The sequence below is a fragment of the Squalius cephalus genome (assembly GCF_949319135.1).
Source record: "Squalius cephalus genome assembly, chromosome: 12".
NCBI classification, from domain to species: Eukaryota; Metazoa; Chordata; class Actinopteri; order Cypriniformes; family Leuciscidae; genus Squalius; species Squalius cephalus.
In genome coordinates this window covers 17,783,605-17,811,533 of record NC_137133.1, presented here as the reverse complement: position 1 = coordinate 17,811,533, position 27,929 = coordinate 17,783,605, and the positions used below count along the sequence as shown (strand labels likewise).

General features: G+C 38.2%; 1 protein-coding gene across 1 annotated transcript; it reads left to right on the top strand.

The window, feature by feature from the left end:
- The first annotated feature begins 17 nt into the window (after window positions 1-17).
- Window positions 18-26,152, top strand: lpgat1 (lysophosphatidylglycerol acyltransferase 1). Its single transcript, XM_079887801.1, has 8 exons — window positions 18-436; window positions 1,662-1,914; window positions 10,411-10,529; window positions 10,658-10,753; window positions 12,340-12,616; window positions 17,566-17,692; window positions 24,836-24,942; window positions 25,038-26,152. Exons 2-8 carry the CDS (start codon window positions 1,677-1,679, stop codon window positions 25,187-25,189), a joined length of 1,116 nt encoding a protein of 371 aa, XP_079743927.1. The 5' UTR covers window positions 18-436; window positions 1,662-1,676; the 3' UTR covers window positions 25,190-26,152.
- The last annotated feature ends 1,777 nt before the right edge of the window (window positions 26,153-27,929 follow it).

Below are 27,929 nucleotides of genomic sequence, written 5' to 3'. Positions count from 1 at the left end.
TCACTGAGTCTGCGCGTGCCCGCAGCCTGTAGGAGATCCAGAAACGGAGCCAAAGATCATCATCATCATCATCATCCTCCTCCTCATCACCCCGGAGGAGAGGCCCAGTGAATACATGCCCGACACGCCTCATCCGGAACGGAAAGATGAGTTTACGAGCCTGATCTCAAGCGTGTGCTGTGTTCGATTCGGGGATTTGAGAGCAGATCCGGAGGTTCGGCCGCCCGTCGGTTCGATGCGAGATTACAGCAACATGCGCGTGTGTGACTGAAGCGCATGCATCCGACCAGGACACGGACTCTAGGAACCGAGTCAAGCCGTGGAGCAGACGACTTACAGCTCACGGGTTCACCGATCATCATCATCCGCTACATGTGACCGAACCGAACCGTCCGAACCCATCTGCAGCTTCACCAGCGAGCTGCGCGTTAGCACGGTGAGAAAACACTTTCACGTGAAGATTAGATGATTAATTATAGGAGATTGTTTCAGATCATTCATATAATTTGAACCGTTGAAGCTTTTTACTAGATGGGGAGAACAGTTAACGTTACCTGTTCCGATCCGGTTCGTCTCGGGATCCGCCAAGGACTTTAGTTCAAATCTCATTAAATACCCGAATCAGTCAGACAGACACCGGCCACTTTATATGAATGACAGACAATGGAAGATTATATTGCTCAAATAGTGAAAACAACCACTCGAATGAAGAGATAATTTAAAAAAGAGAGATTCGAATCATATAATGATCAGATGTGACCGTTAAACTGAATTAATGACCCGAGTTCGCATTAGCCTAGCATGCTAACACAGCAGCGCACGCACAGATACACTTTATGCTTTATTTAGCATTAGGTGTTGTATATATTATCGTGTTTTATTCATTAATTTACATGTCTACATTTGAGTTGTTAGAAAATATACATGTTACAGATTTATTTTTGCAGTGCTGTTAAAGCAGCAGTCAAAACTGTAGCATGTTAGCCGCGTTAGCGCTCCTTTCAAGAAAACATTTTAAACATTTAACCTTCATTCAGAGTATTTTTATTCTAATTAACCTTAAAACAGATTAATAAAATGCATTCAAACAACAATAACTGAGATGAAGTGTGTTAAACTGAAACCGGTCATGTTTGCGCAATCAAACGTTATCTTCGTTTATTGTGATTGGAAATCGTTCTCATGTTTTGCATAATTACAGTCACCGTCATTCTTATAATTATTATTTTGTACTGGTTAATGTTTATGACATATATACACGAACACAGGTGAAATATAGGATTAAGCATGATCTTGTGAATCTTGGTCACTTTGGTTGACTCCTCCTCAACGTGCTTATCAGGAAAGACTATTTAATTTGAACCAAAGATTTTCTTTGTTTGTTTTACATGATACACAGATATCAAAGTCTAACTGGCTTAAAGGGTGTCAGTATGAACCGGCACTTTTATATCTGAGGTTACTGGATGTGTGTTAGTAAATCAGTTCACTTCACATATGCAAGTAAGCCACTGCTCTATACATTCTTTACATACTTCAGTCTCATCCACGTCTTGAGTTGACAAACGTTACCTTGATTTAAACATATATCAGCTTCAGGCATTGCTAAAGTGTTGAGATATTATTTGCTTTGATGTTCTTTTTACTTTCTTTTTTTGCAGGCAGGACAGTAAAGTATGGCTCCCCATCTGGACGCGGCCCACAAATTGTTCTGGATCTTAATGAAGTCGCTGCTCCGTTTCACCTTCATGTTTGTCAATAACTGTGTTGCGATCCCGTCCTACTGCCTCTACCTGATAGTCCTGCAGCCTTTAAGAGTTCTGGATGCCCACACGTTCTGGTACATTGAAGGGGTCATGTTCAGGTGGTTACTGGCAATGGTGGCGTCTTGGGGCTGGTGTGCAGGTTACACAGGTAAGACCAGCTTTTTCCTCTATTTCACTCTTAAAAATAAATGTTCCAAAAGTAGGTTTTTCGCAGTGATGCCATAGAAGAACCGTTTTGGGTTCCTCAAAGTACCTTTCAGTGATCAATTCTTCAAAGAATTAATTTTTTCTTAGTTTGAAGATTTTAACAATCCAAATAACTTTTTTCCACTATAAAGAACCTTTTGTGGAATGTTAAGGTTCTATGAATGTTATAGACCATGTACACACTGCAACTAAAGCCAGTTGTGAATTCACCTTTTTTGTGCTAATCCTGTTCGGTACACAGAGTACAGTAATTTACAAGAGCGGCAACCGCATTCTACAACCCAATTATCCCACGAAAAGTACAGGTTGTGACAACCACATTCCTCACAATAATTCTACACAGAGTACGGAACCGAACTGAACAATTAGTTTGTTTAATGTCGTACGACAAGAGATATGAGAGACGAAAGATACATCTCTGTTGCATGTTAAAATGCGCATGTAAATAGCCTACATATGTTGACACGCAGCTAGGACAGTGTATCATTGCATTCGGAAACAATAATTGGATGAACATTTTATGGCCCTACATCTTCCACATATGATATATAATAAATACAATGGAGCAAAGATACAAATAAAATAAACCGTGCTTGTTAATGTTACTTGGGTATCTAACAGTAGTCTTCAGGAACAGAAACTGAATAATCAAATGTAAAATAACATTGCTTATAATCGTCACTGTATAAATTGAATAAAGATTGATCATTATTAAAGTTACAACTGAGTCAGAAACAGAGAGTGATTTCATTGTCTTTTGTTGTTTGATTGACATTAAACACAGACAGCAGGAATATTAATCTGTTGTCACTTTAAGACATGCACGGATCCAAAATACTGATATTGGTACATATGCGTTGTCTTTCTCGACTGTTTACTTTCACTTAAGACATAACGGACTATGTTTGCTAGAATACTCGCCAAGACGGGCAAGTTGGCATCATTTTTGTGTGAATTTGTCCGTTCAAGTGCAAGATTTGAAAGAGAACTCAATATTTTCTTGTTCTCTGAGATGCGGCTTTCGGCGTGCGCGTTTTGGATGAGTGCACACTCCATTTTTTTCGAGTTCTCTTTTGCGTCTTGCGCTTGAATGTTTAAATTGGCAAGGCTTAAATGAGTTTAGTTTAAACACGGATAGTAACGTGTGTTGTTCAGGTCTCACCTGCGCTCGCGCGCTATCAACACCCGGCTGCTGACGGCATAAATGACTGCTGATATTAGAGCATACAGTACTCCTATTGAACAAAGTTTACAAAGAGTGTCTGTTTTGTCCACGTTTTTTGATCATCGCTGTTGTAACGTATTGGGAAGCCAGAACGTGTATGCATCGACAGAAACATTAGCTGAACTCTGTCTGTTTTATGCTTTGTTTTCAACAAACCATTTTACAGATGTGTTGTCAGGTTAAAGATGAAGCGCGGTGCAAGTGCATGCCGGACCGTGGTTGGAGAATGGTACGGTTGATTTGTAAAAAAAAATTTTTTGTTGAGAACCGTTACACCCCGTGACAGGTTGTCAGGTGTTCTGTGGAAAATTATCAAATACAAAAAAAAATTGTATTAAATGCTACAAAAAAGAATATATTGTCGCTGTCAGGCAGAAATCTCGTATTTCATAATTTTTGTTTTATTTTATTTGTAAAAATCAATATTATTGGTCATCCTTTACCTCTTTATGTGGTTTTACAAATATTTAACCAATGAAAAGCATTTAAAAGAGCTTGTGACTAAACCACATAACTCCATTGGCTCTTCAAACTGTCAGTTAAACCTCATAACTCCACCCACTTCTATCGTGAATGAAGTGCTACTTGCAGTTAGGAGATCTTTGCTTGTTTGCAATGCAAAGTTGAATAAAAAATGTTTAAGTACAGTGTTTTCTTTACTCAAGAAACATTGTCTATAAAGGCTAATGTTTTTTGTATTTAAAGAGCAGAGAAGAGTCTCAGTCTGGTATTTGCTGTCTAGTTGTAGCCAATATATTGTTTTAAATAGCCTATCCTATAGATATGGCGCTTCATCTTTTATATCATGAGATTTTTTTCCAAATGCATTCAACAACAAGAAAAGCTACAACCTGTCAGTTGATGAAAACATAATGCACCGACTGTCTCAGATGTCTGTGTGATATCTGTGTCATTTGTTAACTCCATCTGAGCTTGATTTTCAAAACATGTTAATATTGCACGTGTATTATTTACCATACAGAAAGCCACGATACCAACTTTGACACAGTGTTTAATTATTTAAAAAATACGGGGTTTCTGCCCTACAGCGACATGTCAATTTGTTGTTTTATCATCAACATCACCACCAACAACATCAAATAGCTACCTAGAATAAGGTCATATGTTCCTACCTGACTTAATTTCAAGTTTCACATTAAATGTGATTTTATTATAATATCCAGTTTTAATATACCATTTTAAATAATGCATGTTTGTACAATTTAGTTACTTTAGTTCTTAAGCCCTATTCGGACGGGATTAACTTTACAAGGGTAGATGGAGTAATGTAATTTTACGTCTGTAATAGTAATAGCCAAAAGGCTTTATGCCCAGCTCCACTACTTCCTGAACTACAGCCAGCTCCTTTGTTTCCTGTCTGCCATTATTGGACAAACTGATTAATCCAGGTGTGTCTGATTATTGTTACTGAGGTCAGGCACACCTGGATTAATCAGTTTGTCCAATAATGGAAGACAGGAAACAAAGGAGCTGGCTGAAGTTCAGGAAGTAGTGGAGCTGGGCATAAAGCCTATTCGCACGGGATGAGATATCTCAGTAAAACTAGCAGAAGTGGGAGGAGTAACTCGATTTGCGCATCGCCGTTACCCTCCTGTCGTCATGTGTGTGTTAAGTTGCTTCCTGATATCACGTGTGCAGACAACCTATAAAACAGTTATGTCCGGTCGAACGATGTGTTAATTAACTTCAGATTGGATTGTGTTGGTAAAAGGCACTTACCTACCGCTAAAAGATGTTTCGTGCCTCTAACAAGTGCTTTCGATCTTCTTTCTGATCTGAATGGTATGTAAACACTTGAGTTTTGCCACAGACTTGTCCCAGCATCTAGAACGCAACTGAATGCTTTTTCAAGCGTCTCCATACTTGAAAAACCACGGAAAAATACTTTTAAACAGGAAATGACGAAATATTTATGTACATATTTACAGTGGGTCTATTTGCACGGGATTAGTATTACCTGAGGTCATTTTTCCAGACCTTTTTACTGAAGGTAAAAGTCGCTGTAATCTTTACTGACATTGTCCGTAATGATTACTGAGATGGCACATTCGGACGGGACTTTAGTGGTGTGCCTGCCCATGAGATTTGTTTATTGTGCCGTGGCAAAAAAAAGGTTGGGAAACGTTGCCCTAGTGTGTACTGGCTAAAGGTTCTTCATGGAACCATTAATGCCAATAAAGAACTGTTATTTTTTAAGAGTGTTCCTGACCTTTTTTAATAAGGTTATTCAGAGTTGGACTAGGCATCTAAATGGTCAATTTCACTGCCTGACACAATGTTTCTTCAAGTGAGCCATGCAGGGCACCAGACTTCAGTCAGAGTCTCCTTGTGGTGCCAAAATTTGACTGCTGAGTGGAGATTTATTGACTGTTTTTCATCTTTATTGACTCTCACTCACACTGTTGGGTTTCCGTTGTTTGGATCGATTGCATTATTTTCTTTGGGTGACAAGTTTGATTAAGCTATTACAAGGTTTTTATTTTATTTTTTTTTGCCTTAATAGTGTATTTGGACAGTATTATATGGTAGGAATCTTATGGGATGTATTTGTTTACCTCATATCTCTCTTAATGAATCCACATTATCATTCATCACAGAGTGGAAGTGGCCTGTATTGCTTCATGTGTAGTGTGTGATACAAGTATTGATTTGAATTTTACTATTTCCAGTAGAAAAAGATTTTTAGGTTTCCTTGTAAAGCCAGTTTGAATTTATGGACAGGTTGGATTGAGGCGAGTTGATGCGCCTCCTGCTTACTCACGGGCATTTCACGGCTAATTTCATTTTGTTGCACGCTGGTACTAAGAGTAGCGAGTGTTGATTGTACGCAGAAAGCTCTAGACTGATTATGTGGACCATGAGATGGAGGCGCAAGGGCTGGGACAATCAGCAGGTCATGAAGATAGATAAGACCGTTCGTCAGCCTTTTACAAGATAACAAATAAAGGTTGTTAATGTGACATTCAGCAGTGACACACAGTTTAATATGCTGTAAGCTTAATCTAAAATGATTTTAAGCAATTTTTTTATAATAACTGGAGATTTTATGATGTCATAATCATTGAACAATAATAGGAATATTTGCTCTTTTAAAAAGGTAAAAAAATTTTTAAAATGGCGTGAAACCTAAAAACCTCTTGGTTTGGGTGATATACCTGTAAATGCTTATTATGGAGCACAGAAATAAATAAAGTGCACATATATAATAAATAAATAAATAAATGGAATGCAAAAAAAATAAAAAAATAAATAAATATATAAATATATATATATATATATATATATATATATATATATATATATATATAATAAATAGAATATAAAGGTTTTATGTATGCATATGTATTTATTAATGTTCACAGAAATTAATCAAACATGCCCACTGATGTCACTGTTTTTGTAACGGAAGGATTTTTGTAGTACTGGTATTTTGAAAATCAGATAAGTTGTTAAAATAGTTGCTTAATTGAATTGGCAAATTGTTTGTGTTTGTTTGATGATCAAAAGTTAACTTAAGTGATGGGTAGACGAGCTTCCCTTTCACGTTTGGAGAATTCCTTAATTCTGCGTCGTCCCGTTTGGTGTGCTTTGGGCATTCTTCACCTATACGAAGGTAGAAGAGCACAATAAATCAAAACCTCAGTTCTATTTTCATTCGTTTTCTCACAGGAACAGCTTGAGCATAGCATACAGTTTTCTCACAAATTGGGATGAGCAATGTCCGGAAAGCAACATGGTAGAATGTTAAATTATTAATTGTGTTTTCCTATTGAATACCTGCTCATGTGTAAATGAGCTGCGAGTCATATGGGCGGTGTCTTCAGTTTAGTGGCTGTCCTGGTATCCTCTAAGGAAAAACAGGACAATGTGTGTTTTGTTTTTAAAGTATTTGGAATAAAAAAGGTACAATGATTGTATCTGTCAGTCAAAGTCGTTTGTCGTAATTTTCACCTGGTTAGAATTTTACACAAGCTTGCCTCCCTGTACACTGATAAGAGGCTGACCTGATGATGCATGTGAGGATAACTATGCGTGGCAGAGGTCAAATCCATGTTTTCAGATGTATGAGGAACTGATCAAAATATAAGTCATTATTCACTGAAAATCTTTCTCTCCATGAGCCATTAACTCCAAGTGTTTTGCGAGTTAATGGGTTCCACTGATTCGGTTCGAACAGTCAAACTCATCTCTCTAGCGCAGGGGTTCTCAACTTTGGCCCTCAAGGTCCATTTTCTAGGGCTGCCCCCTAATAGTCGATCACACCCTTAGTCGGTGAGAAGAGGCTTAGTCAACCCAAATTGTTGGTAATTTGTGGTAATTACAGTGTGTCAGTCCGTCATTTTTTGGTACAGATAAGAGTAATACATAAACTCACAATAACAACACAACTTTGTGCTTTTGTAAAATAAAGGAAACAAACTGGGTGCTTTGTCGTCTTGGCCTCCGTCAAGTGGAGCGCGTCACAAAAATGAATCGAAACTCAGCGAATGGCCTACTTACCTACATAAATATTCTGATTATGTAATCTGTATGAAAGGTGGATTTCTCTCTAAATAGAGAAATCTATATGAAGCCTTCTATTTATCATATAGTAGCCTAATATTTATTTTGGTGATCGGTATCGGCCAATACTGCTTCCAGCGTTCGGTAATTGGTGATCGGCCCCAAAAACCCAATATCAGACCCTTAATTGGAGCTGAATTCTGCAGAAAAGTGGACTTCAAGGGCCAGAGTTGAGAACCCCTGATCCTAGCGCATGTTTATATAGAAACACAGCACAGCGGAATGCAAAATTGTGTTCTGTGTTCAGTAAATAACGACAGAATGTGCAATTCTCTATTGAAGTGGCATTCACATAATGATTAGCAGCGACAAAACAACCTAAAGTAATTTCTTGTCAATGAGAGTTACTAATTTCTAGTGACATGAGTGACAGTGACTATTGGTGATGTGACAGAGTTGAGCAGCTTGATGCAAATGAGCAGCAGATTCACATCTACCAGTTGGAGTGGAGGCCGGGCGGGAATCACCAGCTGATACAGTTTGATACAGAAGTTGAGCTGGAACTCATACTAGAAACCAATCGTACAGCAACCAACTAAAAGTTGCAGTCAAACTTGCCACTACTGTGATTTGGTTGGACATTTTCTGATTTGAAATGACACCCGCAAATAGCAGCACAGCTCATACGAGCAAGATGCGATTAAATAAATGGGGATGATGGCGGCCACTAAACTGAAGTTCTCTCTCTGTCCTGCAATATCTGCATTTTAATTATTGTCCAATTGATTTTTTTTCCCTATTGTTCTGTCCTATTTTACGTACACTATTGATGATTCCAAAGTTAACAAGGAAAGAAAAGCTCTTTGCATTGTGTTTGCATGAGTTTTCCCCATGTCCATGACCAAGCTCCTGTATTACATGCAAAAAAAACTGGGAGGGATGTTTTATATTGTTCTCAGAAATGCAGATTTGCATCAAAGTTGTTTTGCTGATGTGAGATAATTAAAGTCAAATCGGTTCATCACATCCTACCCCGCTTCGTTGAATAGACTGCACAGCAATGGCGTTGTTTTGTCCTTGTTCATCTGAGTCTTGTACTAACTGGTTGCAAATGAAATTATGAGGGGCCTGATGCAGCTCAATGGTGTGATCTGTCTAAGGTCCAAGATTTTCTCCTAAATTACATTTGCTGTGTCTTGTGGAAGTAGCAAGCGGCTTGTTGGTATAATCACTGTTGGCTTGAAGTTGTAGCCTAAGCGTTAATAAATGCCAGACAATATTGTCTAATGGATAGCACAATCTCTTTAGCTCTCTCATTGGATGACATGATGATGTTGTAAAACAGTGATATATGCAATCTTGTGACTTTGAAACCTTAAACTCTTCAGGAAAGTAAAACCATTTTATTTGGCAACAGTGAGTCATGATGGTCAGGAAATCATCCACCCCTCAACTTCAGTTTATAATTGTAGTGTCCGTTGTCCAACTGAACTGAATGTTTTTTTGTTTTTGTTTTATTTCTATAAAAAAGCAAAATGACAGTGCCACTGTGGACAAGTAATATTATGAAAAACGGTCAAAATGTTGCTTATTTTAATCAATAAATATTTTTTGGGAGCAGCAGTATGCCGATTTTTGTTCATTCACTAATAACACACAAAAAAAAAAAAAAAATAATAATAATAATATCACTAAAATTCTATAAGCCTAATAACAGTCTTTAGGTCCAAACACCTCACAAATCAGTAATCTATGAAAATCAAAAGCAGCTTCAAACACGGAAAACAAATAACATGTTTAACAAGAAATAAAAATTCTTTGAATTTTTTCACTTGTTTGGTATCTGATTTCCTCGTAGAAAGTCTGTGATCATTCTTAGAGGTGTTCACAGAGGTTTTTGTGATCTACAATGTCCCAGTGTGAAATCCTACCAGCCCGCATGTCCTGAAGTCTGTAAGCAAATACTCGTTGTTGATAGGACTGGTTGTATCTTTTAGCAAACATGGGTGCCCCGTAACTCGTCGTGTCAGGTGCCCTCAACCCCTGAGCTTGATACGGTGGAGCTGCTGTAATGACTTATTTTGTTTGTGATCTTTGACTTGCTGTTAACAGCAGAGAGTGTCAGCCGTGCCAAGACTCAGCATGACCTCTCAGAGAGATCCGTTGGGTTTCCTGCTCTTCTTAGGGTTGTTTTAAACCCGCCGTCAAGGGCATAGTACAAAACTGAAGTGGAGGGGAGTAACACAGTAACAAAGTGCGTCTTGTGTCTTCATTAACTTGTATAGCTTTCCTTTGTAATGTGACGTTGACTTGATTTTTTGGGTATATATATATATATATCTCTTTCTCTGTGTCTGCGGCAACACAAACTCAGATTTAAATGTTCCGGTGTGATTTTGACAAAGGTTTAGTAAACATAGCTAAATCACTGTCATTTAGAAATGAGATTGTGTGGGTGTTTAAATCGAGATCTTTTAATGATTAATCGTGCTACTCTATTGGTGAGTATAAAAGACTTGTTTCAAAACATTAATAAAAAAAAATAAAAAAAATCAAACTGACCACAAACTTTTTATTAGTTTGTGTATATCAATGACATGTATGAATATTTTAGATATTCTTTTTCGGTAACACTAAAGGTTTTCTGACAATCTGAGTAATGTGTCTGTTTTTTTGTGGTATTTTTAGTGACAGAATGGGGTGACGATGTGAGACCAATGACTGAAGATGAAGCCATGGTCATAGTCAACCATCAAGCCACAGGAGACGTGTGCACCCTAATGATGTGCTTGCAGGACAAGGGCACGGTAAGCACACCTCTGGTTGCTTTAGGCTTAGTACTGTTCTGCTCAGACCTTATATTTAAGGTTTGTCGCACTGAAAATATTCCAGATTTTAATCAGGCAACAAAACTAATCATAATGTTCTTATCCAGGTTGTACGAAAGATGATGTGGTTAATGGACCATGTTTTTAAGTATACAAATTTTGGGGTTGTGTCCCTGATTCATGGAGATTTCTTCATCAGGCAGGTAAGACCTGGTCCCTTAAAAGTAAATATGGAAGTTTTGTAACATAAATGGACATGGATAAAGTTGATATGAGTTGATTATTGTAATTTTTAGTTAGCTCTAGGGTTGTCATGGTACCTAATTTTCAGTAGTCTGTGCCAATACCAGAAAAATTTAGCGGATCTCTGTACCAAATTCAGAACCAGAGCAAAAACTGTTGAATTAGGTATTTTACTTTTTTTTTTTTTTTTTTTTTTTTTTTAAAGGGGGGGGTGAAATGCTATTTCATGCATACTGAGTTTTTTACACTGTTAAAGAGTTGGATTCCCATGCTAAACATGGACAAAGTTTCAAAACTTAAGTTCACAAGTTTCGGAAAGTTTTTTTCGAGTATGGGCATATGTGACGTCAGATGGGGCGGAATTTCCTTATACGGGTCCTAAGGGCACTTCTCCCGGAAGGGCGCGCGCGCACTTGTAGACCAGAGCGAGAGAGCGAAAGCAGTACGCCCATCAAAGCGCTGTGCTCGGCTTTAGGGAAGTTCAGTTCGACGCCGGATTTGCAGATCGTCTAATGTTTAAGGATGGAGCAGTCCCAACGATAAAGGTTCACGGTCGTGCGTTGGAACCGCAGGCGGTGAGTAAAACTGCTTCAAATGTCTGTGTGTTGTTAGCTATCGGCGCGTAACCACCGCCCACACGGCACGCCTCCAGGCGCTCGTTTTTTTCCGGAAAGACTCGGTACAGCCTATCTTTCTTTTATAAATATAATAAAACTAAAGACTTTTTGGAGATACTGTATGAAGGATGCAATACTACTCTATAGGTACTCAAGATTAACATGAGATTGACTGAAACTGAGTGTTTCACCCCCCCTTTAACTTTTTTGTCTTGTCTGTTGGTTATCACTGTCAATCATTGCAGTTTCTGATTCAACTGCATTTAAATACGGTTGTCAATCTAGAAACTTTGCAGTGGACTTAGCAGTTTGAAAAACTAAACTTGTAATCAGGTTGTGAATGTGTAATAAACAGGAAGCAAAAGAAGAGTTTCCTTTATAAACACTATGACTTTCAATCTCTAAAGCGCAAACTCACTGAATTCTGCACTCTCTTCTGCACAAAGCTGTCTTAATTGTACAATGAATCTCTTATTTACATTGTTTACACTTTTCAGCATTTAAGTGGATTCTGACTAACTTACTGACTAGCACCTCTGATTGGCCATTGTGTTCACGTGCTCAACAGATATGATTGTGATTGGCTATGATGCGCGACGCTTGTAAAAACACGCTGTACATAGAAACCTTTGACGCTCAGAGAGCGTGCAAAACAAACACGAATGAGTGCGTTGAAAGCAGGGTCTACTGGCCGGTACCAAATATTCCCAGTACTCGTTATTACCTGTACTGCAGAAATGCTTGTTCTGTCAATTATTGTTTATTTTTTGAGTAGCGACTGGTACCGGTAGTACGTTTGACAACCCTAGCTAGGTCTTTTTTCTGCACTCTCTGTAGATTTGTTGAAGTAGCGGGGCTAACAAACTAAATGGCTGTTAGTGCAAGGAGACATTTAGTCACAATTGACAAGTCTTGTGCATTACCAACAGGGCAAAGCATATCGAGAAAAGCAGCTAATTTACCTGAAGGATCACCTAGACAAGTATTACTACAGCAGAGACAGGAAGTGGATTGTGCTGTTTCCTGAGGGCGGCTTCCTGAGAAAGAGACGAGAGACAAGCCAGTCCTTTGCCAAAAAGAATGACTTGCCCTACTTGACTCACGTAACATTGCCTCGGCTGGGGGCCACACAGATTATCCTGAAGACCTTAGGACCCCAGCAGGAAAACGGCATCCTGGGAACAGAAGGAAGTCCACCAGTTCAAAGTAAGGAACACAATCTCTTATCCATAACCTTATTTTATGTATTTTATTTATTGTTTAAGTTTAAACAGATATGGCTCTTCCACTATATTTCCCATGATCCGTGTATGAATTACCAAATAGCAGTTCGTCCTTTGCCTTTTTTTTAAACTGCAATGATAATATCTGTATTATGGCATCTGCTAGGGCCAAAATGACACATTGGCGTAATCGATGACATTATGTAAATGCATCAGTTATAAGAATGTCACACTGTGTCCGATTTTCCCAAATTCCCGTACATTTTTCAAACAAAACAAGATTCCCTAGAGCAGATTCTAATGGCTAGAATGACAACGCCACTTAATATGATTGTTCATTCACCATTTAGTGTTTTTTTTTTTTTTCGTTGGTCAATAATCGAATATTACTATATAGTTTGCTAAAACAGGAGGCCAATGGAGTAGTGTCCGAATACATAGTATTCGAAAAACAGTAGGTGAAATGTCCCTAGATGACCTACTACTTCCGGTGAGATTCTGAAGTGCGATGGACACTACATGAGGCCACGGGAGAGGATTTATGAATGGCGGAGAGTTGAATTAATTGATTATCAAAATTTTAAAAAAGACAAACATTTGGTGGTGATTTGTTTTCTTTCATTTGATCGGGCTGATAAAATCAAGAAGTAATTCATGTTGTATTACTACACTGTGTCAACATTTCCCTGCCACACCTAGCCTAGTACATGCTTGAAATATCTTGCTGGGTGGATCTTTCTTCCATTTTGTCTGGAATGTCCACCGTCCACCATATATATTTGCTCTACTTAATGGAGGACTTAACTAATGGAGATGTTTGATTCTGACAGGCAAGGGTTCAAAATGAAGAAACACTAAGGCTGGTTAAACAAAATAATTGCCAGTGTTGTCTTAGTAAATATGTGGAGACAGCTATCACAGTCTTTCAGAACACATCAGAGGACATGCCCATACAGAATACACATTTTTAATATTCTTTTTTAATTTTAATCAATCCTCCTGGAACTATAGGAAGAGGAAGTTAACTGGACCACTGACTAGCAATTTCCGAGATCTTTAAAGAGATAATGGTCACTGTGTGCTTCAACTGCTTATTAAGAGGGACTAGTTTAAGTTTGTTCTGTTTATTTTCTTCCAGCTATATTATTTTTAGCAGCAGCTTGGTGGGATGCTTTAGCATGTTAAACTCTCTGTAAGAGTTGCGTCTCTAAATTGATCTCCTATTATATAGTAGTGTTATTTTAGTATTATATACCGTTTTAGTGTTTATTCATATTTTGAAGAAGCTTTTATTTTAAAATTTTCATTTTTCATTAAATTTTTTCATGAATTTTATGTTCTCTTTTATTAGTATTTTTATATTCCTATTTAGCTTTTCTCAGTTTTAGTTTTAGTCGTAATTGTAGTTACTTAAACTTATTTTATTTCAGTTAGTTTTAAGCAAATATTTTTGTTTTAGCTTTTTTGAATGAACAAAAACTTTTTAATAGTTTTGGTTAACAATAACAAAACTGATTTATAAAGTATATGTAATTTGTAGATGTTTGATGGTTTTTTTTTTTTTTTTGTGTTAAATATCTGGTAGTTATTCTATATTGAAGGTGTTCGTATTCTTTGATTCTGTCTGGGCGGACCTAATAACATGTAAATTAGTCCCAGCCTCCACAAGTTCGGCTTCAGACTACCTGATCCACTTGGTCAACTGTAGTAAACGCTACACAATGGCAAGTGTAAATATTGGTTTAATTCAGCCATACATGTTTGAACCAGAAACTGATTCAGAAGAAGAGAAAGAGTGAATTATATAGAGTCATGTTTACAAGCAGGGGGCCCCATCCTATATTGGCGAAACATATTTGGCAAACGCTCCAGTTAGGGGTGTACGATTACGATATATATCTTCTGCGCTAATATCGTAATTGTTGTTGTAACGATGTGCTATTTGACATTATCGAGTATAGCCTATCCCTCACACACACCCAGATTTCTGTCACTGCTGTGAACTAGGGCTGGACCCGAATACTCGAATATTGGTTCGGTGGGGTGGTATTCGATTTGAAAATTTGACATTCGAATATTCTTTTTTTTTTTTTTTTTTGCACACCTGGGATCCCCCGCGAAACGGTTCACATTCGCGCTTGAATAAGGCCGGCGACACACTGGCTGCGTGGCGCGAGCGTCTCAGCTGCGTGGCATGTCCGTTTTTATTTCGGCTCCCATGATAACAGGTTGGAGTTTGTACACTGCCTGCGTAAGACGCGTCTCAGGCGCAGCTCGAGCCACGCGGAAAATGCGTGCATGCTAGAAATAGAACCGACGCCTAAAAGTGTTCCAGCAACGGAAGGGTTCTCTGGCTAGAATGCAGAACAGCGGAGTGTGTGTGGACAGAAGTGCATGCCTGAGCTTGTATTTTGGGTTAAGCTGTTGCTTTGACATTGTGGAAAATAGAATAGTAGAAACAAAATGTATTAGCCTTTTTACCCGTTATTATCAATCTAAATTAATCTCGTTTTTAATTTAACGTAATTTCGTTTTTCTTTATTTAAATTTTGTTTTTCTTTATTTAAATTTCGTTTTTCTTTATTTAAATTTCGTTTTTTCTTTATTTAAATTTACCCTTTACTGTGTCAGTAATTTGTTAGTCAGAAAAATATAAAAAATATTAGACTACCTTAAAAGTATTGCTTAAGTTAACAGACCTGTTTGTGTGCGTTTTATATCACTAGTGCAGTGTCCGTTAGGAGCATATAAGCCCTGACCGCGTGAGGTGCGTCGCTTCCCGCTCGCGCTGTTCTGCAGTTTACTAAAAGTTTATTAATTCTGAATGTGTTGCGTCTCGCGTGTCCATCTATATTGCACCAAATGCAACACTGCATTCCCTGTGAAGTCGATTGGATGAACGGTTCTTGAAATAATCAAAATGCAAACGGACATACCGACACATAGAGATTCCTGCCTTTATTAGAGAGAAGAATATGTTCAGCCCCCTCTCTCCGAAGCTTCGAATATTCGATGTTCATTACGACCGAAGCTTCGAAGCTCAAAAAACGGTATTTGGACCAGCCCTACTGTGAACTGACCACCACACAGAGTATGAAGAATATCAAAAACTTTAGGAGTCGGCTGTCCACAACAGTCCTAAACCTGCCAAAGTACCAACACAATAAACACACTCAGCAAAATGTCGTCTATTAATCGTTATCCAGAAAATATCAAGATATAATTTTTTGTCAATATCACCCTAGCTCCAGTGCGTGTTTGTGTTTGTGCTCTGGAGACCGTCAAAGATTTCTATTTACATTGTGTTTTGCAGCGTTGAGCAATGTAGCCAATCACAGACAATCTGTTGATTTCTTGAACGCAATGGCGAATCAGATGTGTTTAAGTTAGAATCCACTCACCGCTCGAAATGCTGTAGCTTTTGTTCAGTGCCGAGTTCTTTGCGCAAGCGAATCATCTTCTTGTATCAAACAAAGTGTAGACACGATGTAAATAAGAAGCGCAGAAAGCTTCATTGATTATAACGGAACTTCGAGTGACCGCTTTTTAGTGATTTATAAAGGGAGCCGTTTTTTGCACGCTTTATAGGCTTTTTTAATGAATTGAATTCAATAATTTTAGTTGTGAACACAAAGAAAAGAATAACTGAGTTATGTAAAGCTTACTATAGAACATTATTCGTTCACATGACAACTGTCTGACTGTCTCACCTCAGAGAAATATACACGTTTTGAGGCTTTTTGGCATTTTCGGTTTATTTCTCGGCAAATCCTACCTTTACCTTTAAAACACTTACGAGACGAGTTGCATGGGATTATTTTGAGACATTTTTGAATCTCTTAAAAAACGAACAAAACAAAAAAACAGAATTCACGGCCATTAAATGGATGTGCAAGCATGATTTTTCTTTCTTTCTTGTGATCTAAAAAAGAAAAGAAAAGAAAAAAAAGGCTTTTAGAACAATATCAGGTCCATAGTGCTCCCAAATCACAAAGTGATGCGTTCTATATATCGCTTTCTACAACGTCTGACATAACGGTAATTGATATGATTAGCCTTTGGCTTGACTACGTTATCAAACAGCTATTAATGTGTTGCTAATGTTACACAAACCATGTTCCCGATCGCCATCTCAGAGTCATAGCAGCCTTCTAAAAATGTTGGACATCATAGAAAGTCAGTGGAGAAAAGCCCTGTCCCTTTCATGACGGGATTGGCTACATGTATGTGACGGTAGGAAACAGGGGTGTGTCAAACCGTTTTTCCTATCTGTAATTCTTAAACTAAAACCCCCTAAAAGTGGTTCAGTCAGTTAATGTTGATAATTTTAGTAACTTGTTCCGTATGGTAATCGTGCATTAAATTGGTCAAGGTTTAAATAATTTCAAGTTTTGCTCTTCTGTAGTTAAGAGACAGTTCACTCTCGAGACAGTAAAGGCAACAGTCTAGTTACCTTATTAACTTTGTCAAACTTGTTTGAACTGCTGACTCTTTCTTCCGTCAATGCCATGAATCTTATTTAGTATGTATTGTAATATAATAACAGAAGTGTTACTGTTTTCCACATGATTTTTAACCAGGATATCTGAGGTGCTTGCTTAAACACAATTGTGATACGGTAGGAATGTGATTGGTACAATGACTACTATCAAACCTGTTAAGCTCTGTGCTGTTGGAATGCCCCCCCTGAAAATGTTGTAATTTTCAACCATATGTCAATACAAACTCGTATGAAAAGAAATTCACTGTTTTTGAAAGCCTTCTGAAACCATATGTGGGTTTTTTTGTAAGAAACAGACTGAAATTTAACTCAAACTCCCCTCTGCAGTATTTAAGTATTGTGTTAGGATGGGAAGAGGAAATGCTTTTTAATTTCTTTCTTGATGTGAATTGGCCTTGAAGTGACTTGAGTCTCTGTTTGCCCACCTTCAGGTAACAAAGCTAAAGGACTACAGTGGGTAATAGACATGACCATAGCCTACCCTAATGCAAGACCCATGGACATTCAGACATGGATTTTTGGTTACAGAGATCCAACAGTCACACACGTACACTACAGGTAAGACACATAAGATAATATTCTATAATTGTATCTGGTGGTAAATGAGGTCTCAAAGGTCCAAAATCTCACTGACACATTGCTGGATTTCAAACATCAAACGTTCTGAGTGGCTGTAATTGTGGTGGTTGTGCAACACTTTTGCTTTCATTGTGGACAGCTGAATTACTTGGACACGTCATGCCTGGATGGGACAAAGTATAACACGGTGTTAAATATGATTTGACTCAAGTTAAAAAAATAAAAATAAAGTTCTACACAAAGAAATAAATAGTACCATTATCCTGATAAACTTGAACAGACTACAATTTATCTTGGTAACTGTGGGATTACAAATTTAAATTTAAATCTGTTTGAGATTTGCTGATCCTATATCTTGCATAACATCACATGAAAAACTAACGGGAAGTACTTTATATTTAGCATTTAAGGTAAAGATGACAACATCAGGTGAATGATTTGGTTCAGCAAAGATTTTAGCAAGAGGTTCCTGCCAGTCCTGTTCTCTTTATTGTAAGTCAAATGAGACTCTCACCCTTTGTCTTTAATGGCTCTCGGAGCCTCTGTCCCATTCTTTGAATTATTATGCTTATTGGATTTGGACTGGTAACAATCTAGAGTCTGGGACGGGTTCCTATAACTGGATACTTCATTTGCATGCTTTGTTTAAGGTCGCTTTGGTGCTTTGTCTCCATTTCTTAGCACTGTCTCCTAAAATCTATATAAACTACAATGTGTAATTTCCTTAGTTAGGCTTGATGACCGCAGCTACCAACAGCTCGTGCTCTCAAAGAATCCTGCTCATGGAATAAATGAATAATGACTTACTACATTTCCATAATAGGTATGATTACATACAATAATTTTTGTCGATCCTAATGAATCTAATCCAATGTTAGGTAGGCTGTTGTCTCTGTCAAATTTCGGCAAAAATAAGACTGCGGTCTCATGCTCCGATACCCCTTTTCCACCGACATGGTTCTGTTGCGGGTTCCCGGCCTGTGTCCATTCTCTAAGCATTCGATAGTGATGCGCGGTTATATCCGCGGATACTGCTGATGATCCGCGACTCAGACGGGCCCAGTTATAAAAAATTACAAATGAATTGCAGCGGGTTGATGAGAGATAAATCACTAATGTAAGACACGGAACTCTAATTTTACGGTAAAACGTAATGAAAGTGCGTCACTTTTACTTTTTCAACAACGTATTTCTCTTCAGGGAAAAGCAATCAAGGAAAACATGCCTAGAGCACCTTCTGGTGGTCATTATATAAAACACAAAGGAAAAACACTTCATGAGATTGCTTTATAACTTAACAGCTTTAACTTAAAATATACACATGTTAACAGAAATGATTCTAATAAGAGTGTTTTCCAACAATGATGTAATGAAAGCATGATAATTCAAGTTTGAAGGAAGTAAAGCCTGTGTTTAGGCGATTAAAGAAATGTAATTTTTACTATGATGATATAGTAATATGTTACCATATCATCATGCTTAACACTGATAATTTGAATAATTGTAATGTGATGATCAGGTGCAGATATCTAAATCAGAGAATATCATAGGTTTGAGCGGATTGACGTTAGAGCTGATCTGCACATCTCTAGCGCACAAGCCTCAGCCCCTCTAGGGTGGTCCGGTGGCATGCCACCCCCAGTGAAGAATTTTTTTTTACCTTTTCAAGTTAGGTATCAATCTGGTGTGCTTTGAGTTCCAAATTAAATGGCATTTTCCTTCAGGTCAGTCCTATATTCATAATAAAAAAAAATCCATTTGAATGTCCGCTGGTTTTCCGTGCCCTAGTCATTTGTCAGTTGCGTGTTCCTTCTCTGTGATCACACGTTTGAGTCCTTTCAATGTAAAATGCTTTGTGATTTTACTTCATGAAAGTTGCATAGATATATATTTTTCAGCTTTAAGATTTGTATTGTGTGGTAACCATTTTATAAAAGCAATAAGGTACTCTAGGCTAGTGCTGTATCGTGAATAAGTTTTCTCCGCTTTGCGTCGTGCCGAACAACGCCCTTCAGCCGTGACTTATTCAAGATACAGCACAGCCTCTCGTACCTTATTGCTGACTTATGTGCTTCGGCCGTTCGATTACACGACAACAGCGTTTTGGGTGGCTGAAAACGCAAACTTTTGAAAACGGTCTCTGTGTAAATCACAAAAACACGAATCTCTGAAAACGATGTCATGCACATGCGTATTACGTGTTCAATCTATAGTGGTTCATCGCCATCATAATTTACCCAGGGTTAACAATTAATGACGTTTAATATTGTACATTTCTAAACTCTGGGTTAACATTCTTATTTGCATATTTGCGGTGTCAGTGTCTTTGATTGTATGAACGCAGCACGCGACCTGTTTACATAAAAGCTCTAGCGTTGTGCATGCTCGTATTGCCGACTGTACTATTGAGTTTATACTGAATGGGTTTTTCGGACTATAAAGGTAAAAATGAAACGGTCTCTTCTTCACTCAAATTGTTGCATTTTCTGTCAGCATTTGACATTTTTCCTTTCAAACGCTGAATTTACTGTTTATAAACAATGCAGTGTTTCCTTGACTGTCTAAAGCACGCAAATATGTACGCGATTGGTTGTCTGTTGCTAAGCTTCTAACATTCTCAAGTTTGGCACTGCAGTGCAGGGTTAACACCGCAAATGCCCCTACGCAGGGGTTCGTAACCCTGGGTAAAACTAAAGTGGTGCTAACCCCTCTTCTAAATTACAAGTGTGAAACGTTCCTTTACCCGGGGTTAAAAGCGGTGCTTAGAACGATGATAACCCAGGGTTAAGCGCAGTGTGAAAAGCCCTATTAATGTGTATGGGTATTTTGCCTTGGATATTGTTTTAAGTTAAAAGCAACTTTTTTGTATCACTTTTGTCTTAAAATGATTATTATTATCAATACTTGTATAGAGACTGTGTGAGCAGAATTTATGCCTACTATTATTACACAGTTGTGCAGTAACTCAGTATCCACAGAGCAAACCCCATGTGCTTCAAAGTCATTGAAATTCCCCTCTAACAAATCTCTGAGAGAGAGGTTTAATTGGTTTGGGGGAGATGCTCCATTTCAAGCAATACTTACAGAGCCTCTAGGGAATGTAACGCAATCCACAACACATTACCGTCACAGTTTGTGATTACTTGAACTGTCTTGGAAATATTGGTTAGGTCCTTCTTTTTTTTTTAATCTGTGCAAGTATTTTTATGAGGTAGCTCGATATACTGTATAACATGACTATGTGGGTAGTTCACATTTTTTTACCTGCCCTCTCAACGTTTTCACGGGCTTCGCCAAAAAAAAGCTTCATTTTATTTTCTAGCAAAAAAATTGTTGTTTTTGTGATAAACACTTTAGAATACAAATAAACAAATAATAATTAGTTTCTTTTGCAGTAATATCTGAAAACAGCTCAAATGTAAGCTATATGTAAGCTATGTACAGTGCAAAACATTATGATTTGTTTATTTTCAGTCTGTTTCTAAGAGACTCTTGCAACAATCTCATCCTACTGGGCTAGATGTTACCTTGGTTACCATCCTGAGTTCTGAACTAAAAGAAAGATATGCTAATCTATGGCTACGTACACATTGTAAAGTTTTAGGAGTGACAACCGCATTTAAATATGGGAGTGAGTCCCAAAAATTATCATTAGGGGCTTTCGCTCCAGAGGAACCTTTTCATAGTTCCTAGAACTATTGGCGAAAGTACCCAAATGACGGCGTGCTCGCACCGCAGGAACTGTTGCCATGTCCACTTATTATAAGCATTTTTGGTCTTCTTGTGTGAGCTTGGCTCATAAAGAGATTCAGTTTATGATGTTATTAAAATGGGCAGGTGTGGGTTGTGATATTTTGGTTTTATTTTTGGTATTTCGGTTTATAGTGGGCTTGTTCTTGTTTTGCTGTTCTGTCTAGCTTGATCGCAACACACTTACAGTTACATCGCAAACTTTCATGCTTATTTAGACTGTAGGATCACTGAAATGATTCATTTGAATTAAATGCATGTTATTCTTGACAGCGACTGGAATTAGTAACACAGACAAATACTCATATTATTTTCCTTTTGAGGTGTGCCCTTATTTGAGAAACCGTAGATGTAATGTATGACTGGGCAGTCGCACCATTCTGCAGTGTCGGTTTTAAATAATATCCTGTAAGATTTGACTTGTCATTTTCCTACATTTGTACCAGTTTCAAAAATCTTTCTTCTCGCATAATAAAATCATTTTAAAGGGGTCATGAACTGGATTGTTTTATTATTTTATAATGTTGCCTGGGGTGCCCTTATAATGTTAGTATGATTTTTACATCAAAAATTGTCATAATTTATAAATAAAAGCCATTTTTCCAAGCCTGATTTCAGCCTCAGGTTTGAACGCTCCGTTTTAAGGGGCGTGTCTGCTGTGAGACTGCAGTGCAATCGCCCACTGCTGTGATTGGCTGACATGCTTGCATATGAAATAGCTAGTATTACATGAACTCTCTCGAAAACTTTTACTTCGTTTTTACTATTACAGCTATCGAGATAACAAATCGTGAAAAGTATCGTTTAGAGCATTATATTTAAATCTATTCCATCACATGAAAGGTTGCAGCATGATGAGCACTGAGCAGATGACAGACAGTCTGTTGATCACGTGAATAAAGATCTTATCATTGCAACGCAATTTTTGCACTCTCACAAATGCTTACACCAAATCACAATGCAAACACGATGTGAATACACAGTAAGAGCTTCGTTGTGTAGTGTAACAGTGTCATTATTTCATCACGAGTTTGGTAGGTGTCCAGATAAGCTCTCGCGGCTCGCGCTGTGCTGTTTGATTGACAGCTTGGGCGAATGGAAAGGGATCGTTCTTTGATCGCTTTCTGTACGTTAATTTAATAACAGTTTAAAAAAGATTATTTTCATAATACTACGAGAAATTATGTGAAGTTGATCGTTTAGTCACTGATGCATAAACAGTATTGAACGATTTTAAGAGAAAGATATCTGAACTTGAATAATTACACATCAGAAATCACTGATCGCAGATCAGGCATTAGAGTACACATGGTTACTTACATGTTGCTGGCAGATCCGTCGGGAAATTGTGATCGACTGATTTAATAAAGTTTAACCATGCTGGAATCCGAAGCTTATGCAGACTGTCTTCTTCCACAAACAGGCACGCACAATATTTAGTAAACAGCATGTTTATTGCTTGGAAGTAGCTCGATCCGGTTTAGCAATCATCATGTCGTCCTATGTTATTTAGCATGTTTGGGCGAATCGGTGGGCGGGGCTAAACAGGCCGTGTTGAAGTAGGCGTTGATCTTCTTTTGTGGAGGAGGTGTTTTATCCTCTTTGACGTCATAGTTCCCCACTTTGAAAAACGAGTCGTTTGCTGAGCCTGATGTCTATAAAAGCTTTTATTGGACTAACAAGGTAGTTTTCAGTTCTGAAACTTACAGGATATTATTATAGTATGATGATCTCTTATATGTCAAAAGCTCAAGGAAAATTTGATTTCTCAGTTCATCACCCCTTTAACTCACTTTAATGTCCTTTTGATAAGCAACCAAAAGAATGCTGTTAATCATAAAGGAAACGGTAAAAAAAAAAAAGAAGTTGTGATTTACAGCGTCTCAGTAGTGTAGATCTCGTCTGAATTTGTTTAATTATTTACTGATGCAGTAATTAAGGGAAGTTGACCGTTTCTGAAACGGAGAGAAAAGCAGAAGCTGGTCAGTGGTTGTAATTGTGTGCCATTCAGTCACATCCTCTCTGTTGCGGTTTGTTTTTGTAAGAGGTGTGTAAATTTCGTGCACGTTTGCAGTCAGTGTTGTTTTCACGTCTCAGCTGTCTGTGTTTCAGCAGAAAACTGCTGTCATTAGTTGAAGCGTCTCATCAGCACAAACGCTGAACCTGTCACGCTGCTCGCGGCTCAGAAGCGTAAAGAGCTGAGCTCTCCACTTCACCATGCTAACGCTGGGAGATCTGAAGAAGACTGAGATGTGGATCATTTGTGCTCCATGCTCATTTGTGGTTTTTTTTTTTTCAGTGCCTGTTAGGTTTTCTCCCTTAAGATGTCTTCATTGCCTCCCTAAATGCATTCATTATTGCAAATTTCATTTTGAAAATTTGTTTAATGCTTTTTATACTATACTCATTTAGTCAGAGTCTCTCTCTCTCTCTCTCTCTCTCTCTCTCTCTCTCTCTCTCTCTCTCTCTCTCTCTCTCTCTCTCTCTCTCTCTCTCTCTCTCTCTCTCTCTCTCTCTCTCTCTCTCTCTCTCTCTCTCTCTCTCTCTCTCTCTCTCTCTCTCTCTCTCTCTCTCTCTCTCTCTCTCTGTCTGTGTGTGTGTGCTCAACCTGCTAGCTTCACTCTCAGGAGGGCAAGATTGAAAAGAACAAAGTATGCATCCAAATGTACAGATGAGCTGTGATTCAGACTACAAATTTCATGGTTAAAATATATTCAAAACTGTGTATGAGGTCAAGTAAACTTGCGACACAGAATCCATGGAGTTGTGGACAATAGGTTTTAGTACCTTGTTATTTTGATTCAGCATTAAGTAGTACATGAACTTCGTTGAAAATTGAAAATTAATGTAGTATTATACAATATAAAACAACAATATTAGTATTCATTGTTAATATTCAATTATTATGTGTAAAATGTTAGTTTATTTTTAATTAATATAGTATTATGATGTCTATATTATTATAATGTATTAATAATAGCAAATCCATGTATCATAATACAATCTCAAACAACATTAATGTTTGTAATGCAGTAAATTAATTAGTATTAATCAATACAAATATTTTTTGTAATAATAGTAGCAAATTAATGTATTATGATATTCTATAACAACAATATTAATATTTTATTATTAGATTTACATTTAATTAATATTTTATCATTTAATTTGTGTGATTCATCCTTAATTATTATGATTATTATTAATTATACAAATGAATGTACTTAAGTATTACATTAATATTTATTGTTGGGTTAGATGGGATGGCTGAGAGTGCTGCATTGACCAGTTGTCAGCATGGCCCTGAATGGTCAGTTTTATAACGTTTTTCAGTCCTGTATAATGAATTCTTAATTGTATTTTTTTTTTTAGGACATACCCTATAAAGGACGTCCCGCTAGAGTCAGAAGCACTGGCAGACTGGCTATATCAGCGATTTGTGGAAAAGGAGGAACTTCTGGCTCACTTCTACAAGACAGGTAGTTTGATAAAGATGGAATTTAGTTCCCCAAATCTAGATGTATATTTTTGTCCTTCAACTAAAATCCATCTCCTCCTTTCTTTCGTCTCGCAGGAGCTTTCCCTCCACCAGACGGCCAAAAAGAGATGATCTCCCGAAACATGACCCTCGACAACTCCTGGCTGTTTTTAGTCCAAACGTTTGCCTTCGCCTCAGGCTACATGTGGTACAGCATTCTACATCACATCTACTGCTGGTTCTTCTGACCGCTCTGAGGAGAGCGAAGCGCGCAGGTCGGGATGAGACAAAGAGCCCCGAATGCCATTCTCCTCTGCCGGATGGTTGAATGTACCCCGCAGGACGACTCCAGTTGCTGTATCCGATCGCGGCCCCCATCCTTACTTTGGACAGTCACATCCACCCAGTCCCAGCCGCCCATGCGTTTATCCTTTAGAGTTGCGTAGAACCAGTTCAACATGTTTACACATGTGCGCTCACATGCAGAGAGAAAATTATGCACATCTAAATGTTTACTCATGCACATGTGGACACGCCTCAATTTTTTTTTTTTACTTACAATCAAAATTAGGCTCAGGAATAAGCCAGAGATAGATCTGTCACGTCCTCTCATTTCTCTCATTTCCTGCCATGTGAGCTCCACCCCCTTTTTATCGTGAACTCTCAAACAGGATGACTGAAATTCGTTTTCAGAGACTGCTGTCCTCTTTGGAAGAGCCTCCTCTGGCCTTCATTGCACTATGAATCCTCGTCGCCCCCCCCCCCCCCCCCCCCATTCCACCCCAGGATCCCAGAAGATTTCTTCTTCCTCGTGGCTGTTTCGTCTCATGTTGACTGGATGCCGTTTTTCTATGTGTATTGTCAGTATTGAGAGACGGTGGAACGATTGTGATGTTTACACTGACAAAAGGGGGATTCGGTCTCGGAAACATGTCGAAGACGAACCCGGTTCTTGTTTTAGAACCTATAAAACAAGGAGACTGCATCCTCTAGGGGACTTTTACACAATCAACGCCATACAGACACATCCAAGCGCACCACATGACTGCCACACGACCGATTCGATAGGACTAATACCCCTCCCCTCCAAAGTTTTACAAATACTAAGCCATATGCTTATCTTAGGGTCAAACGGGGGCGGACATTCTACTGACTGAACTGTTGTGTTTGTTCATTGTCCTGAAAAAAAAAAAAAGATTTTAATTTGTTGATTTTTGAGTCAATTGGTCTCATTTCTGTAAATGTGACAGCATAACCTGCCTGTGTGATTGTGTGCGACTGCCCGTTTCTTTTTTTTAAACTATTTTTTAGATGCACATAATGCCTGGTAGCTTCATGTTATATCAGAGTGTTGGCAAATATCTGTTTAATAGTTGAGATTTGACTTCCTTTTTCCCCTCATTCTGTGGTTCATCTTGTACAGAAAGGAGTCGAAACGAGTTGTAACGGCGCGAGTTGCTTTCTGCGTTTTTTTTTACTTCTGAAATATCATGAATGTTGGAGGAAAAGGCAGTTAAAGGAGCTTCTGTCCCGGCAGGTGCTTTACATTTGCTCTCAGTATCTGAGCGTCACCTCGTCTGCCGTCCGCTGTCTTCTGCGGCGATCGTGCGGGAGCATTCTGTTCATCAAAAAGAAACCGTCTTAAAACTGCTGCCACACAGAAGGGATCAGAGGCGTAGATTCAGTTTTGTGCCGAGGCGCAAAAGATTTTAGACTAGCTTTAGACTATCTTGAGGAGAATGGAAACATTTTCCTCGAGCTTGAGACAGAATTGCATTTTTCATGTGAAATTGGGTCTCTCTCTCTGTGTGTGTGTATGTGTGTATGTGTGTATGTGTGTATGTGTGTGTGTGTGTGTGTGTGTGTGTGTGTGTGTGTGTGTGTGTGTGTGTGTGTGTGTGTGTGTGTGTGTGTCGATGGGGAGGAATGCCATGCTTGAGTCCGTCTACGTGTCAATGGAATATGGGCGAGGTCCAGCAATAATGTACTCATAAATGCCCATGTTGTGGCGTTCTAAAGAAAACGATGCTTAGATGTACAAATTAGACATTTGTAGATGAAAACATTGCACCGTAACTGTCATATCCCCCCCCCCCTTAACCCGAAGCCATGTTGTCTGTGAAAGTGAACTTTGTTTCTATAGCTTGCCAGATTGAAATGTGTATGAAGCCAGAAGACTAAAGCCAAGTTAGATGCGGACTGCATTCAGATCAGGCTTACGTCACCGTGAACTTCACCGCGAGGATCCCACACACTGGGGTTTCTCGTTTCGTCAGATGGAGACGTAACATTGTATGGTTTTATGTTTAAAAAGAAAAGTGTGCTATATCTATATATATTAGCGATCTAACCAAATTACAATAGAATGGTCCATAATTTTCATTTTGTACTCCTGTTTTTCTCTTCCTAGCTACCCAGACATTTTACAACACACAGATTAATTGTGCTGGAATAAAAATCATGCGCAGCAGTGAAACACGGGCTCTTCTCTGAGTGTTATTGATCTGAAGCATTCAGCAGAGTCGCATCTCTCAGTCTCTTCTGACCAGTCAATGTCAATCTTCAGAATAACATGCACCGTAAAACATGGATCATTTATTAGATCAAAATAGGGATTATAACAAATGTTGCCTGTGTGTATTGAACTTTGTTCAGAAGATCAGACCGATTTTGCCCTTTCTGTGAATAGGGTACAAATCGGTTCAATTACTTTAGCAATACAAAGCTCAAATCCCATCCGCTGAGAGAAATGTTAGATGTGAAGTATTGTCTAACGTTAACTTATCATTAAGCTAGTTCACCCGACACATCAACAATACAGTCAGTTAAAATAGTATATCAGTCACAGCCTGTTGAATTGTATTGTTATTTATTTTTATTTTTTTAATCTGCACAATGCAGAATTTCGTTACATTCTTTTTTGTTTAGAGCCTTTGACCTAAGATTTAGCTTGGATTTCATAAATTTTGCTTATATAATGCGTATTGC